The 18215-nt window shown below is 32.5% G+C and overlaps 1 protein-coding gene across 1 annotated transcript; it reads left to right on the plus strand.

Annotated features, from left to right (window-relative positions):
• The first annotated feature begins 8025 nt into the window (after positions 1 to 8025).
• Positions 8026 to 17234, plus strand: LOC139495600 (calpain-5-like). The gene is made up of 6 exons (XM_071283884.1): positions 8026 to 8144; positions 9765 to 10067; positions 12285 to 12496; positions 13900 to 14089; positions 15822 to 16000; positions 17084 to 17234. Exons 2-6 carry the CDS (start codon positions 9780 to 9782, stop codon positions 17160 to 17162), a joined length of 948 nt encoding a protein of 315 aa, XP_071139985.1. The 5' UTR covers positions 8026 to 8144; positions 9765 to 9779; the 3' UTR covers positions 17163 to 17234.
• The last annotated feature ends 981 nt before the right edge of the window (positions 17235 to 18215 follow it).

An 18215-nucleotide genomic window follows, 5' to 3' on the forward strand; every position in this document is an offset into this window, starting at 1 on the left:
AAAGGCAGTCAGACAAAGCACACTATCAAAAATATAAAACAAGTATGCGAGAATTATCATAGAACAATACTGTAATGAGTACCACTGTCGGTAAGTCAAGGGTATATGGTATGCTGGTGTTTTTATGCCCCACCTACGATAGTAGAGGGGCATTATGTTTTCTGGTCTGTGCCTCCGTTCGTTCGTCCGTCCGGTTAAAGTTTTTGGTCAAGGTAATTTTTGAAGAGGTTGAAGTCCAATCAGCTTGAAACTTAGTTCACATGTTCCCAATGATATGATCTTTCTAATTCTAATGCCAAATTATAGTGTTGACCCTAATTTCATGGTCCACTGAACATAGAAAATAATAGTGTGAAGTTCAGGTTAAAGTTTTTGGTCGAGGTAGTTTTTGATGAAGTTAAAGTTACATCAACTTGAATCTTAGTACACATGTTCCCTGTGATATGATCTTTCTAATTTTAATTCCAAATTAAAGTTTTGACCCCAATTTCACGGTCCACTGAACATAGAAAAAGATAGTGCGAGTGGGGCATTCGTGTACTATGGACACATTCTTGTTATTGATGTATTTATTTCCTTCCCAAGCTCTGATTCCTTGTCCGGATTGGGTTAATCTTTATGTCATTAAGGAATGACCACTCTTCAACATGTTTATACGCATTGGACATTCAAATACGTTGGCTTCCTGATTAAATATATAGACATTACTTTTCAGAATTTGCTTCTGATGCATACATATGACTACCACTGAAAAAAAATACTATGTCGGTACCTCTATTGGTGGACTTTGGTGTCACCGGCGCAGTAGCCAGTACTTAAGTACAGTAATGAAAATACTATCTTTTTTATTGAAATAATTATGCTGATGATAGAATTTTGAAAACTATTTGAAATTAAGGAATATATTTCCTCAATGAAAGATCAGATTTCTTGTCAGGATTTTGCTATTCTTTGTGTCCTTTTTTGCTCACCTGACCCAATAAGCCAAGTGAACTTTTCTCATCACTTGGCATCCGTCGTCCGTCGTCCATCGTCGTCGTTTTCGTCCGTCGTCCGTCGTTAACTTTTACAAAAATATTCTCCTCTTAAACTACTGGGTCAAATTTCACCAAACGTAGCCAAAATCATCATTGGGGTAACTTGTTTAAAAAATGTGTGCGGTGACCCGGCCAACCAAACAAGATGGCCGTCATGGCTAAAAATAGAACATAGGGGTAAAATGTAGATTTTGGCTTATAACTCTGAAATCAAAGCACTTATAGCAAATCTGACATGTGGTAAAATTGTTTATCAAATGGATATCTATCTGCCCTAAAACTTTCAGATGAATCGGACAACCGGTTGTCGGGTTGCTGCCCCTGAATAGGTAATTTAAGGAAATTTTGCCGTTTTTTGTTATTATCTTGAATACAGTTATAGATATAGATAAACTGTAAACAGCAATAGTGTTCAGACAAGTAAAATCTACAAATAAGTCAACATGACCAAAATAATCAGTTAATCTCTCAAGGAGTTATTATAAGTTATATACGTTCATATCCGTAGATATGGATATTTTAACACCCTGAAGTACACCAGTACACAGTGAGGCGTAGCGGAAGGGTATACAGGGTACTGAAGGGTGTTAAAATATCCATATCTACGGATATGAACGTAGATAACGAATTTATCCCCGGTCTTAGTCAGAATCGGGCGAGTTTTATAGAAATTCGGGTACAAAGTGTTACACAAAAACAACGTTTTTTCATTATCTAAAAATGTTTTATTGAAATTTGGGAATTTTACATATTTTTTACGGGGTGTAGGGTATTACCTTTGGCAGAACCCTACAGGTAGTCAAATATAAGACGTTTTTAATACGGAGACATAGAAACTTGATCTAGTCAAATTTGGCGCTCAATGTTGTGAGCGTTACGTCATATATGGTGTGACGTCAACGTCGGTAATTTGCATAGCTAGGCCAGTATCCTATATTTATACTCAGCGGGGAATAATGCCCTTTATAATCAATTTTTAACAATTTTCAACACATTTTAAGTACTGGGATATATTCATAGGTTCATTATAGATAGAGATAATTGTAAGCAGCAAGAATGTTCCGTAAAGTAAGATCTACCAACACATCATCATCACCAAAACACAATTTTGTCATAAATCCATCTGTGTTCTTCGTTTATTATATGCACATAAAACAAGGTGAGCGACGCAGGCTCTTTATAGCCTTCAGTTTATTTTATTTGCTCTTCAACAATTGTATAACAATTAGTAATTCTCATATATTAGCCTCGAGCATCATCGAAGAGACATTAATTGTCAAAATGAGCATCCGCTGCATACACATTTGTACTGTTAATGTAACAACTACCACTGTGTCGATACCTCTGGGGTATCACCAGCCCCGTAGCCATTACGTCAGTACAAGCAGGATAATACAGATCCGTTTCGAAAATTTTAGTTTGATCGTTTCTTCGACATTCCTACATGTATAACAGATGGATATTTTGGCTGTGAGGTTTACTGAAGATGCCCATTTTCGAAAGGAGCATCTTATGTATTTTCACCGATACAAACTATGTCCTTGACGATAATAATATTGCATTTTCGATTATAAATTATAATTATTCTTGTTCAACTGATACATCTATTTTCAAGTTATAATTATTCGTTTTTTATGCATATAACAAACTATGAACTTAACGCGTAACATGTTGTAATGTATTTTTCGAATTATAAATAAGCGAAGGTACGAAAAATTGTATTTTTGGAGCTGCACTGAAGAGTATAATGAAATGTCCAAAATTCTAGATCTTTCTCTATTTTCGGAGACAACCAGTTCAATGTTCACCGACTGTTCCCTCATTGCAACAGGACCTAATGTGTTCATCACAGCACATCCAAACCTACCGGATTGCGTCGGACTAGTCATTCTTCGGCAATGGATATACTATCGGCATATTCTTTGGTTCGTCATTAACTCCAAAATTACAGGAAACAAACTGAAAGCCGAGTCTTAGTCTTTAGTTTTTCTCGTTTGAATTGTTTTACATTGTCTTATCGGGGCCTATTATAGCTGACTATGCGGTATGTGCTTTGCTCATTGTTGAAGGCCGAACGGTGACCTATAGTTGTTAATGTCTGTCTCATTTTTGTATGTTGTGGATAGTTGTCTCAATGGCAATCATACCACATCTTCTTTTTTATATTAGAATTTTATGTATAATACTCCGGTAATGTTAATTCTAAAATTGCAATGGCAGGAAGAATTGCACCCTTTGAAAGATGTCTCAAACTTAAAATTCCTACGAAATAGCACTTATCTGTGTTTGTGTTAACATGATGTGCTGAAAAAATGTGTCGCTTTTATTCTCATATGTTTGATCTTTTAAATGATGCTTTTCTGTAAGCTTCCCAATATCCTTAGTAACATTTTTGACAGTTGTAGATGCATCGTAAAACTAGTTTTTATTCCTTAATTTCGTGCTTATCAAGAACTTTGTCCTTATGGGATGTATAAGCAGGGGTTTCCAGAAACCCCGCTCGTCACACCCTGTGGCTAAAATCCTTAATTATTCGGCACAATAGATCTATTAAATTTTCACTTGTTTCTCAAATAGAAACTATGAGGTATAATAATTGAACTGGGAAGCAATACGTGTTTTCGAGTGATCGTTAACACGTACATTGTAGTACTCCATCATGCATGTTCATCCTGTTAGTAAATTGGTCAAAACCCCAAGTAAACAAACATAGTTGCATCATACGTAAATGAATAATTACACGTGCGAGAACACACTCATTTATAATATTCATATGAAGTAGTGGTCCTGACCTATTTAAAGTTTGTATCTGATTTGACATGATTAGTAAATTTGAAGATGAGCTTAAAGAATAACATTCGTTAGCAATGAACTAGATGACAGTCTAAGTCAGGACACCAATAAATCAAATACACACAGAGAATTTTTCAACATCCGAATGCAACTATGCACTCGAATTCGTTATCAGATATGGAATTTTTAGATTTTGTTTTTGGTTTTGAAGGATACAGAGACATATACATCAATCAGATTGTGTATGTTGCTGTGTGAATGAAATGATAGATGAAAGTATTGTAACCGATGCTATTTCATGGCTGTAAACTCTTCACGGATCATTGATGGCTGACGCCGAAATGCATTTTGGGACAGTTGGCGTTGTTTACTTTAGCGCCATTTTGCCTAAAACTATGTCGCATAGGTGTGCAGTTTACGGATGCAATAATGATAAGCTGTAAACTGGCTTCTAAATATATAAAATACATCTGATTGAAAACGACATAGCAAAAAGCAACAACAAATATTGGCGATAAAAAGAAAAAAAATATTATTAACCAAATAAAAATCAGATGATATAGTATGAGTGCCAATGAGACAACTCTCCATCCAGGTCACAATATGTAAAAGTAGACTGTTATAGGTCAAAGTAGAGTCTTGTACACGGAGCCTTGGCTCACACCGTATAGAAAGCTTTAAAGGGCACCAGAAATCATTATTATTAGTTTGATACCAAATTTAATGTATTTCTTGGATACAGATGAGCCATTAATTTAAAAATTCCAAAAATAGATGTACATGTATGCATACTTTGGTAACCACGAAATTGAATATCCATTAAAATTTTTACCAATCCACGAAAATATGTACCTATGAAAATAAATGAATTCATCGTAATTGACAAAAGCACTGCTAAAAATAGTTTCTACCGGTGGAAAAAAAATTAACTAGATAATTATTGCGACCAGAATTAAAGTTGGTACTATAAGTCACAATGTTCAATTACCTTGCCTTTGCTTAAGGAGAAACCTCACACCGTGCGATTAACATTACTGCACTCGGTATTTTAAATTATAAACGGGAATCAGAAGAGGAAAATATCCTGATGAGTTGATTGAATATTTATTTGAATTGACGATGAAACATGAACTAGATAACCAGCCTTACATTTTGAAACAGACTTGTTCACTGTGTTTGTTAGGTACAGTACCGTTGAATGCAGACCAAACAGTATCTAAAGTAATCGAACATTAATGCCGCGTGCACATATTTCGTTAGTTATCTTCACTTTTTACTATAATTACGTTAACGCGGTCTTAATGGAAGTCTATAATTCCTACTCGAGTAAACGCGCGTTTAATTTGTGTCTGTTGAGTAGTAAACGCGCGTTCAATCTTTGTCTATTGAGTAGTAAACAAGCGTTTACTTCAGATTTAATATATTTTTGTTTACATGCACATAAAAGTAAACCGGCGTTTACTACATATTTCATAAGTGTGTTTTTACGTGCACTTGAAAGTAAACGCGTCAGTTTTCGCGGTAACTGATTGTGGAAATTATGAAATAAACTTCGTTTACATTTGTACATTTTTTTTTGTTAAAACAACTTTTCTCACAATATTTTACCTTAATGTGTTTAAAACCGTAACAAATCAAAAACAATGTTAAGTCGAGATATTAACTTTTAGTAATTGCAAAAAACAGTTTGAATAGCTTTAGATCATTTTTATAAATTTTCTGTTACAAAACTTTGAGTTTTTCGAAAAAATTAAGGATTTTTTATCCCAGGAATAGATTACCTTGACACAACGTTTTTGAATTTTTGGGTCCTGAATGCTCTTCAACTTTGTACTTGTTTGGCTTTATAACTATTTTGATCTTAGATTCACTGACGAGTCTTTATGTAGACGACACGCTCGTCTGGCTTATTGAATTATAATCCTGGTACCTTTGATAACTATTTAGATAGCGGATTTTCTATATTTTATTTTGAAAAGTAACATGTACAAATATTTCCACTCTGACGGAAACGTCGTAGGAATACATTCAAATTCTTTCCATAAACTTTTACATCTGATCGTATCAACTCATCTCTAACTTCAGAAATGATTTTGACTGATCATCTTGAAATTATCCTTTCAAGATATAAACGTCTAGTCTTTCAGGTTTTCGAAATATCAAATGGAAATGGACAGTTGGTCATTTTGATGATATGGGAGGGCAATGCATCAAGGATACGACGAAAATATGTGTAAGCGCGCGTTTACTACAAACAGTAAATGTGCGTTTAATGTTAACGAATATTGCAGATGCGTCTTTTTGTTTACGTTAACGCAGTAGTAAAATACAAAGTAAACGCCCATTTACTCCTAAAAAATTAGAGTACACGCCATTTAGCACTAATGCGGAGGGAAATGCAAACATAAACGCGCGTTTACTTTTTTAGTCTACTGAAATTTCAGAGTAACACAGATTTAATTGACGTTTACATAAGGTGTACGCGTTTAAACGCCGCGTTAACGTTTTCCACCCGTCTACATGTAATTCTTTGTCTGCACTCAACGTTAACTGAGATCATTCGGCTGGACATTGTTTATTTTGTCCACTTTAATCTTATATAACGAACAGAATGACTTACAGTAATGAATTTTATTTTGTTTTATTTTGGCATGGCACATAATCATGTCTTCCCGTTTTGCTAATGACGATGCGGTAGACAATCGTATATGATGTACTGCAATCAACATTTAAAACAAACAATATAGCTACAAAATGATAATACGCATGGAAACATAGAAGAACTCTTAAAAGCAGTTTAGTGGTTGAAAAAAAGATTTGTGATCTTTTTATCTGATTTTGTAATTACTTCCTATGTAGTGAATAAGTAAAAACATCGGAAAATGTTCAGCAATTGATAGATGAGTTATGAAAATACTGATATAATTGTTTTTGTAGGTGAGAAATTAATGCTCCTGTTAATCATGATCATGTTTGCTGTGTTTTTCTATATTCAATGAATTATTTTTTTTAATGTTACCAATTCCACCATAGAAAAAAAGGCATAGGTTCAAGAATATGGCACATTTACGTATATAAACACGCAAAATCATATAAGTGGAATGTTCCTACAAGTCTAGACAGAGTAGTTTATGAGCATATGAACACATTCCCTTGTTTTTGAGGGGTTCGTATTGACATGTCAATTGCTAACCATATGCACTGTTTCGTTTCGTGAACTGTCGACATGGTAAAACTATGTTCGCAGATAGGAGCTTACTTTTGACACCCCCAAAAAAATCGATAACCGACTAAAAGTGTTAAAATATTGTTGGTAAATTTCATCTGTTATAGGATACCCGAATCGCACGTAGGAGATATTGAATATGCGATGGCAGTTTATAACGAGGTGTTGAAAAGTTGATTTAAATAAATAACTAACTTGATAAGATACATAACATATAGGAACAATAGGCATTATTTTAATGGAATTACAATTAATATTAACTGCACACGGAAGCGTTTAATTTAAACTCATGAATATAACTTAAATTATATATTATCACTATAAATACAACTGTGCTTGGTTGCATGTAAGTAGTTTGCAGATACATCAAAGCCACAAAAGATACAAGACTTATACTTTGTTACGTCAGACGCGCGTTTTGTCTACAAGGCAAGTCATAATTGATTTATGTGATTATTTTCACTAATACATGGGTTGTACAATCATAATATTTTATCTAAACGTAAGAATATATATCTGACAAGTAAGAGGCTGTTTCTATAATGAAACAAAACAAATGATTAAACAAATTCGAAATATCATGGCAATTTTAGATTATGGAATAAAGACAACAGCAGTGTATTAACTGGACATACTTACTACTAGTATATAAAGAATATACGTATGTAAGCCCAATTTTAAACCTCATTTTTATAACGTTATTCTTTATAACACTATATCATCAAATTGTCTATATAATCTGATAGAGGTGTTTAAATGTTTTTTTAAATGCAGTTTAAATATATATAACACTCTGTAGTTAAATTATACAGTCAACGCTTGATCAAGTATTAATCAGTTGTAATGAATAGTTTAAGATAACAGAAATATATCCTTTGTACGAATTTACGAGACCAAATGGTGATATGAATATATTACATCTACAAAAAACAACACAAAACAGTCGCTATATTCGATAACTACCGGCGATTTAAACTATTTTATATACAATACAATATTGAACACAAAATTCAATTGACAACCGTCTATGATTCTAAAACAATCCATATTTATATGTGTGTCTTTGAGATATATGCTTCTAAATTCAGGTAATTAAAATTTGATGGCAGGTTATTTGATTTCATTAGTTTAAAAGTGAACTTGAAGTGATTTCATTGGTTTAAATAGAATATGTCAGTTATATCATTGCATGGTATTAAACGTTTTCAGAATGAACACGAAAGAGGTTATGAACTTTTTTTTAACATTGCCATACCACTGATTCAATGACGTTCAACTTATATAACATTTTCGTACGATACCTCTGCTGATGTACAATCAGTTTCTTAGCGTATAATCACTTTGGTAATCAGACGATTTAAATCAAACCTTTTTATAATTGTTCTGTTATGAAATTCTTGTGTTGTACTGTAATACCACTGTCCCAGGTACGGGGAGGGTTGGGATCGCTCAACTATGTTTAACCCGAACATATTATGTTTGTGTGTACCTGTCCCAAATCAGGAGCCTGTAATCCAGTGGTTGTCGTTTGTTTATGTGTTACGTATTTGTTTTTTATTAATTTTTTTAAATAAATAAGGTCGTTAATTTTCTCGTATGAATTGTTTTACATTATCGTTTCGGGGCCTTTTATAACTAACTATGCGGAATGGGCTTTGTTCATTATTGAAGACCGTAAGGTGACCTATAATTGTTAATTACTGTGTCATTATGGTATCTTGTGGAGATTTGTCTCATTGGCAATCATACCACATCTTCTTTTTTATATTTAACTTTATGTGGTTAATTGTATGTAGGACCATTCATTCATAAGATTAAGATTATTACAAACTGCTCTACCCCTATGTTTGAAAATTATGTGTGTTTGTTTTGGTAATACATCGTTGTCAATGAAAGTGAATTCAGTGCGACCGTCATACAAGCTAGAGATTAAGCTAGCTATAAAACCAGGTTTTATCTATCATATTCTAAATAATAAAAATGCATGTACCATAACAGGAATATGACAGTTGTTATTCATTCGTGTAAAGTGTTTGCGCATTTGATTCTGCCATTTGATTACGGACTTTCCGAAATTTTTTATTAGAATCAGTTTCCGGTATCGACTGACAGAACAAGGCTCCTGGGAAAAACTATTTTGATATTTCATAGTGCATAAATGTCAGAATATATTATTGTGTTGAATTTTCGGAATCTGTTGTAGGGTTGAACAATTCTAAATGACGTAAATTCGATTAATAGATACAACCAAATAGGCAAGATGTATATATTTTAAAACTGTTTTAGGGAAAGCACTGCCAGGATTTGTTCTAAGGTAAAACTGTCATAATGTGTTATATGGTAGACTAGATTTTGCAAGGAATTCCTCATTATGAGTCTATCCAAGTTACAAAAATCATGAGTATTAGTTAGACAATGATTATTTATTGTTCTAATCGTGCGGATGTGGATTAGGGGTTCTTCGTGAAAACTGTCTTTAAAGTTTAAGGCCAATCTAATTTTATGTGTATTATGTAGTCAAAATTGTTTTCTATTATTTATAATTTAACATCCCATTAATTTCTATTCTTAAGTTTTGTACAGTGTTCTCTATTCTTTTTAGCTGCTCTTAATTTCAATTCTGTAAACTCATTCAGCCTTCATTCATTGAAAACCATAATATCATATCGATATATTTCTGTTTGCAAGCGGATCAATATTTTTTACAGGTGTTGGATTTTACGATGGACCGAAAAGTTACGTACAAGAAACAGGATTATGAATCCATTAAAAAAACATGTTTAAAGAAAGGAGACCTTTTTAGTGATACTGAATTCCGTCCAAATAACAAATCAATATTCTTTAGTAAAATTGACGATGATATTGAATGGAAAAGGCCGATGGATTTATGCAGATCGCCAAAGCTTATAGAAGACTTCAGCCCTTATGATTTACGCGAAGGGCAATTTGGAAATATGTGGTTTGTGACAGCCATTGGTGCACTTATATCGAAAAGGGAAAGGGTTAATAAGGTGTGTTAAATAATCGGTAGGATTATTAACAAATAAATTAGAGAAAATACCTAAAATTTATTCTCCATTATCGTGTACAAAAAGTTATAAAACCCATAACACATCATACAAACATTGTTCACATAATGCTATTTGAATAAAACTTGTATTATGGAATGAATTAACGATACAATCCGGTTCTTAATAGTAAAAATAAATATATAATACAATTAAAACGGCAAATTTTGAATAATAAGTGGTATGCAGAAGATCAAATTATACTTAATCATATAAAGTTCAAATATCGGGTTTTAACTATTTTGATAAAAGCATATTACAATGAATTACCAATGCAGCATATAAACATAAGTCAATGAGTTTGATGCAAAGCCAAAGAAAATCAAACCTTCTGTACACAAAACGATTAGTTGGTCAGTCTAGATGATCCGTATCGGGAATTTCTAGAATTATAATTGTAAAAAAGACAATATGGTGTTTTACATCAGGTAGATTTTTTTCATTTTTGCAGTTTGAAAAGAAAATAATTGGTATTTTCTTTTAAAAAGAATTCATATTTAAACATTCTCCTCAAGATATTCTTGTATAACAAAAGCAACATTAATTGTTGTACAATCATTTGTTTAATATCTAATCTTTTATATGTTGATTTCCTCTATACATGTATCTCCAAATAGTTGTTTTTACTCTCCTGGCAGCTACATTTATAGAATAAAATAAAAGAATTTATATTTGGAATTCACTTTCTTCATTTTAACATCTTTTTTATAGTTGTTGTTTTTTTATTACTGAACAGTGGTCATAACGCTATCGTATGATTCTTTTGTGGTTTTGGAATATATGTATTTAGAATTAACAAAAACAGATGAAAATTAAATTTCGTCTTGTGTGACATTAAATATAATTTTAAGATTAACATATATATATTTCATTAACTCTCTGAACTCGACTACCAACTGCTCTTAATTTACACAGACCCTAACCAAAATGTGGTTCTGATTGGTGTTGTCCTAATTTGTGAAAGCAGAGGGATTGACAGTATTCCCACCTTATAACCATATGGCACAATACAGCTAAACTTACATTAACTTTTGATCCTTTCGGGGTTGTTATAACTCAAATGTATATTATGTACATATTTCAACAATTTAAGCGTAATCTATATTTTATCTAACCGGGCGCTTAAGACGCACATGCTTTTTTATTACAGCATAGGCTGCACGTGATATAGAATAGACTGTATTAGTTATAGCATATGCTGTATAAATAATAGCATATGCTCTATAGTATAGCCTACGCGACATTAATTACAGCATAGGGTACATAAATTTTAGCTTAAGCTGTAGTTGCTGTATTAAATGTAGCATACTCAAAACAATTTAATTTTGACCTTTTCTGTACGCCATACTTTAGCATTATACTGTGTGTATTATCTTATTATATATAGAAAATGAATTGTCTTTTATCATTTTCTAGCCAATTTTGTGGACTTTTCCATTTTGAAATGATATATTTAGAGTAAATAAAGAGAATATCTTAATTGTCAATCGCACCAAGTGTTTTTCGCTTATTTACCTGACGGTGTTTTATCTGTTAAAAAAGTTTAGGTTTAACACGACTGTACAAGGTATTTTTGAGTCATATTCACTCATTCTATCAATTTTAGAACGTCACTTCGTCAATAATATAAGTATTATTCAGTCACATCGCTTGCAGTCAATTAATATCTGTTCTGTCTATTGTTAAGTATTTGACTTTTACTATATCAAGCATGCTCATCTGGAAATGAACTTGTCTAGGATTGACATTAATTTAAAAAAACCATTTTTATGCTCAAACTTTTGAAACACGGTTGAATAGGACAAAAATTCATCTGCAAGTAAAAAGTAATCTATCTCTTATTACAGCAAGGCAAAGGCATCTTGGCAACTTGTTTGTACACACAATTATACATTTTAAAATGGTTCTGCACAAAATGATAAAAACCGAACTTTTAAATTAGCGTTATAAAAATAACCATGGTTTTTAGACAGATTGGTTTTCATATATTTGTTTACATTAAATTCTTCCTTAAGTCATTTGCAAATACATGTATAAGGAATATCACTAGAAACATATCAAGTTACATGTACAATGACAGAAGGACTTGACAAATACACAATTCAAGTAATGTACGCAGCAAATAATTCTATATGATATAATTATATTCACTTATTGAAGGTTATTCCACATCTGAAGAAACAAGAATGGAAAGGGGTCATGGAGAAGCAAGACTATGCAGGAGTGTTTGAGTTTTGTTTTTGGAGGTTTGGAGAAACTATTACCATTGTAGTGGATGACAAGCTTCCAACGAAGAATAACAAGTTATTGTTCTGTCAATCTGAGACTCGTGAAGTATTTTGGTGTGGTTTGCTAGAAAAAGCTTACGCTAAGTACGTAACAATCTTAAAATTTGATTAGAGAAAATTATATGAAACTGGTGATTTATCTCACTAGACGTCCCCACTCACAATACATTCAGCGTCATAATACCACTAGAGGTCCCCACTCACGATGCATTTCAGCGTCATAATACCACTAGACGTCCCCACTCACAATACATTCAGCGTCATAATACCACTAGAGATCCCCACTCACGATGCATTTAACGTCATAATCCCACTAACATCGCCACTCACGATACATTCTAGTGAATCAATCCTTTCTAAGCATATGCTTAAATAAAAGCATCGCACTTTGGAACTATTCATCGCGCCGTTGTTATATTTTATTCAGCATTTATTTTAAATCGAAGGGCTAAATAATCATATGTACAATTATGAAATGTCTAAAATCTATGAATAGCTGGATTTATGTGGTTAAACATACTTTTTGTTTTGTACATTTTGCATTGCGTTGCTTGATTCACAGCCGCTGCAACACAGGCCAGTATTATAGCAGGTTGACTACTTAGAACACTCGGCAAAATAGGACCATTGTAAAAACTTCGTTAATGCATTTGAACAAGATAATCAGGTACCTGCAACGCTAAGAAAAAAGTAAATCACAAAAACACTGAACTCCATGGACAATTCAAAAACGGAAAGTTCCTTATCAAATGGCAAAAATCAAAAGCTCAAACACATTAAATGAATGAACAACAGTCCTATTCCTGACTTGTTATAGGCATATAAATATGCAGAAAATGGTGGAATTAACCTTGTTATATAGCTAGCTAAACCTCTCACCTGTATGACAGTTAAAACGAGGTTGGACGTTGTACAATTCGTCCATGCTAATTACATATGTAATTTCTCAAAAATATATAAAACACTCGCACTTTTCACCTGACAATCTTATTTTTGTTAAATTTTATTACATTCTGAAGTGTACAAAAAATCTTATAATATCTTAAAATATTTGATGTTAAAGTTTGCCCCTGGACAGTACATGTGACGTCAAACTGGAATGTGGAAAAGACTAGATCGACGATTATTACAATGTTTCATTTATCACAAGTAGAGTGTTGACCATAAGATAAAAAAGTTGCAACAAATTGTAAGAATTATGAATCACTTGATATCAACTTTTGATGATTGATTCAATAGTACAAAAGATAGTCGCTGAAATCTCGTTTATTATTCTATTGATATTGAATAACTCGAGTTGAAACCAAGCGGTATCCTATTCTGATTCGTTATGAAACCTACAATTCCGTTTTGTATTTTTGATTTGTTGTTATTTTTAGTTTTACACGCTGTCGTAAGATATTTACATGAAAAGGATATTTTCAACTATAATCAACTTTTTATTTACAATGAGACCATTTAATAAACAAGTCATGTTCTATTCACAGAGTGTATGGTGACTACGAGTCGTTAACAAACGTGGATGCAATAGATGCATTGGTAGACTTTACAGGTGGCGTTGCTGAAAGAATAAACCTACGCAATGTTAACCTAAAAGACGAAAAGAGACGAGTAACACTGTTTGGGAAATTAAAAGCCGACTGTGAAAACAAAGCACTTATGATTTGCTATATTCAGGTAAATATGACCTTTTTTTATTCTATCAAAGTCTTATTCATTCGCCTGTTTGTAATTAAAATGAAGGCAATTTTTAAAGCATCAACTGGTGAACAGTGTGAAGGATATCATCGTTCAATTTAATACACGGAATTACATACTGTCCTTATGCGTTTAAGACGACGATTATTATTATAAAAATTCAATCACTTCTTTCTAAATTCTGTGAATAGTATGTCAAACTAGACCACGTGAATTACATAGAGAAATACAACGTAGATTGTCATACTAAAAGTAAAATGAAGTAAAAGGGTTTTAATTAATGAAAAATTATAAGTATCACCAAATCAATCTATATTTACATTTTAATTTGTCTTTCACTGGTTTCTGTTTCAAAGCAAGAACATTATTTTTTTATTAAAAGAAAGTTTCGATTGAACGCAGTCTGTAAAACCACGTCAATTTTACTACAATTTGAAAAAGGATAAATACAAAGCGGTTGAAAACATTAGCGATCCCCTATTTTCGAATATTAATGAACACAATCGTTGTTGAAATATATATATAAAAAGAAGATGTGGTATAATTGCCAATGATCCAACGCTCAACTATACACCAAATGACACAGAAATGAACACATGTAGGCCACCTTCTTCAAAAAATGACCATACCACATAGTATGCTAGCAAAGGCTCCGAAAATGCAAATGTAAATCAATTCAAACGAAAATACTGACGATCGGATTAATGAACGAAATACAAACATCACAGCATCACTCGACAACAACTGAATAACAGGCTCCTAACTTGGGATAGGCACATACATAATGTGGTGAGTTTAAATATGTTAGCGGGCGTCCGACCCTGCCCCTTACACGGGACATTGGTGTAACAGTACTGCATAAGAACACAGAATATAATCAGTTAAAATACAGCTAACAAAACTACAGAGTAAACGTGGCAGAGTACATGTATATCCAAACAACAAAACTATATTAATAACAGATCTGTGAGTGGTTGCAGCTACTGACAAATTGTTCAAAACCAATAACAACTAATACAATTAGACATGCACGTTGATATAAATTATCAATTAGTTCACATCCAACTTCCAATTAAGATAAAAGACGTCATAAGCAGTAAGAAAAAAAATGACCTTGTATAATGCCATGATAAAGGTAACGATATATTGTAGAGCTATGGATTTGCATATGTATATACGTGTTTTGTTAGCAATAATATTGAGTTATCATTTAGTTTACTGCTAGCAAAATCAACATGAATAAGTTAACGATAAAACAATATTCAAAGATAAAACAATGGTTTTGAATTGATAACCTTTTACAATAAGTCTGTTTAAAGGATAGAAAGGTTTACCCGAATCGTTTCTAAAATTTCGGGTAACGGCAAACAACATCTCCATAAGAATGAAAGGGTAAAGTCAAAGATAGATTTTTTTTATCCAAGATTAAAAATAAAGCATATAAAAAGACATCGTACACATCTCTCTATGCCTTCATAAATATGAATTATATGACAAATTCGCAAAAATAAAATATAAAATATAACAAAGAAATACCATATTTCAGTGTTTGTGTTTAACACTAACGAAGGAAAGATAACGACTTTAAACATGTTGAATATATCAGTAAGGACAAAGAACATAATGTGTATGTACCTTAAAAAAACAGTTTTCTTTATTTGAAAAGTTTTCAAACATGGAATACCTTTGACGACACTATTGTACATTTCAGTGCATACCCGGGGAGCGTGGTAAAGAATTGCCACAAGGCTTTGTTCTCGGGCATGGCTACAGCATAACTCATGTCAAAGAAATAATAAATGACAAAACACAAGGACAAGGAAAATTACTGATGATTAGACTGGCTAACCCATGGGTAAAGGATGAATGGAATGGTCCATGGTCTGAAAAGTATGATTTTACTCTTCAAATTTAAAAAATATATCAAACGTAAACCAATATTCGTTACCTGATAATTGAAGGCGATGTGCTCTTTTGTGGTAACGGTACTCACTGTCCTATTTATGAGGATGATCAGGTGCACGCCAACATGTCAAACCCAACCACATTCTGTATGGTATTTTCTTAGACAGAGGACAATAGGTTCTTAGAGGTTGTCTTTATTACTGTATATCACATTGATTTTGTTTCTTGGTTTGTTCATAAATCAACTTGTTGGTTTTACAAATTTATGTTGTGCATGTTTGGTGACATAATGCTCTTTAACTAAGACCTGTATTTTGCGTTTTTTACTTTTTTTTTAGATGAGCCTTTTGTAGACATCTAAGTCTGGCGTACAAAATTGTTTTACTGTTATCTATGATGAAAATAAAAATGAAAAGATTGAAGTGAATGAACCTGAACCCAATCCGAGTATATACAGTGAAACCTGACTAAACCGAATCCTGAATAAACCGAAAATCTGTACAAACCTGTAAACATGTTTTAAGCACCACCATCTCAAATTATGTGCGTTCTGAACTTGATAAACCGAACATCGGTCAAAACCGAACAAAATCTTAAGTCCCGAAGAGGTTCGGTTTGAACAGGTTTCACTATACTAGTAAACTGAACTATTTTTTCCAACGTCAATGTCAACTAAACAACTAACAATATAAAGGGACACATTTTTGTTTAAGCATTCAGACTAAACCATAAAGGTATATATCCATGTATTGTAAAACCAGATGTATGTATATATGAATGAATTAATAGTTTATCGAATAGGGTTGTGTAGATCCTTTGGAATTGTTTTAAAATCAAATTGACGCATTTTTGTTTTATTTTTAAAGCTTTTAGATGATATTGGTTATGTGAAACTAAATACACAGCAAATATTGTATTTAAGCATTAGTAATAGTGACTGTTTAAGAAAAAAAAACGTCATTTCATGATTACGAAAATTGGTATTACACTGTTATATTATATTTTCATTTAAAAACTGTAGATGTCGAATGCAGTGTAAAATATTTCGGTTCTATTATTATTTTCCAGCTCAAAAGAATGGCAAAAACTTGAACCACCACTGGAAGCTGAACTGCAAGTATCAAAAGACAAAGGAGAATTTTGGTAATAATGACATTTTTTTTATTAATCATAGAGTTTAACTTTGTATTATCGACTAAAACATATTATAAATTTAATAACACTATCCGACAAATCTTGGTTATTTGGATGTTCTGAAGCAAAAAAGTTTTATCATCATGACTTTTTTGGCTGATACGATTTGTCAGTGTCTCAATTTGGTGACATGGTTTGGCGTCTTAAATTTGTATAGACTTAGTGAAGTCGTCAGATATATGACTGTATCCATATGTTAGAAACTAAATCTGAAAGTAAATTAACAAACTATATAAACGCAAACATATATAACCGAGATCTAGAGAGCAAATAACAGTCTTTACGAATAGACAGGTTATTACCGGTAGGAATAACGGTGGCAACACTTTTACCAGAAGTTCGATCTGTATTAAAAATCCGGTTAAAGCGTTCGTCTGAGATGTCCGTTCAATTACTTTCAATCTAGAAAATATCAACAATATCACGATAGGAACCAGTATGTCGCCTTTTTGCAGCTAGGTTTTTGTATTTTAGTTTTACTTTGAAGAAATCACGTACTGAATACGTTGGACAGGTTTTTATTAGCTCGGAATAGCGTTTTGTCTCAGCCAAATTTTGTTTTCGTACTAGGTTTGATACTATCGGGTTGGGAGTAACCGTGCTTACTTGGAATGGTGGAAGTATGGATCAGACATCGTTGATCCCACTGGAAAACTTATTATTGATAACAGTTATATTCGGGTGCATGTTCAAACAATCTTTTTTTAAATGGGAACATACTACATTATTATGGATACTTCTGTCTAAAAAAGTGTCTCTTTCCTTATTTTATTGCTCTTTTGTCTTCTGCAACTTCTTCTACATGTGTTGTTAAATTGCCAAAATACATCCCTGTCTTAACTTAAAAGTATATTCACCTTCCTTAAAACAAGCCGCATAGTTGTGCTAAACAAATAAACTCATCATAGATACCAGGGTTAACATTTAATATTTAAGCCAGACGCGCGTTTCGTCTACAAAAGACTCATCAGTGACGCCCGAATCAAAAAATGTTTAAAAGGCCAAA

Source organism: Mytilus edulis, chromosome 11, assembly GCF_963676685.1.
Source record: "Mytilus edulis chromosome 11, xbMytEdul2.2, whole genome shotgun sequence".
NCBI classification, from domain to species: Eukaryota; Metazoa; Mollusca; class Bivalvia; order Mytilida; family Mytilidae; genus Mytilus; species Mytilus edulis.

Excerpts from the sequence above, each read along its gene's own strand:
- LOC139495600 (XM_071283884.1), top strand. The coding sequence starts at position 9,780 with ATGGACCGAAAAGTTACGTACAAGAAACAGGATTATGAATCCATTAAA. Across the intron at positions 10,068-12,284 it reads AAAGGGAAAGGGTTAATAAG|GTTATTCCACATCTGAAGAA; the intron begins GTGTGTTAAATA and ends CACTTATTGAAG. Across the intron at positions 14,090-15,821 it reads TTATGATTTGCTATATTCAG|TGCATACCCGGGGAGCGTGG; the intron begins GTAAATATGACC and ends TGTACATTTCAG.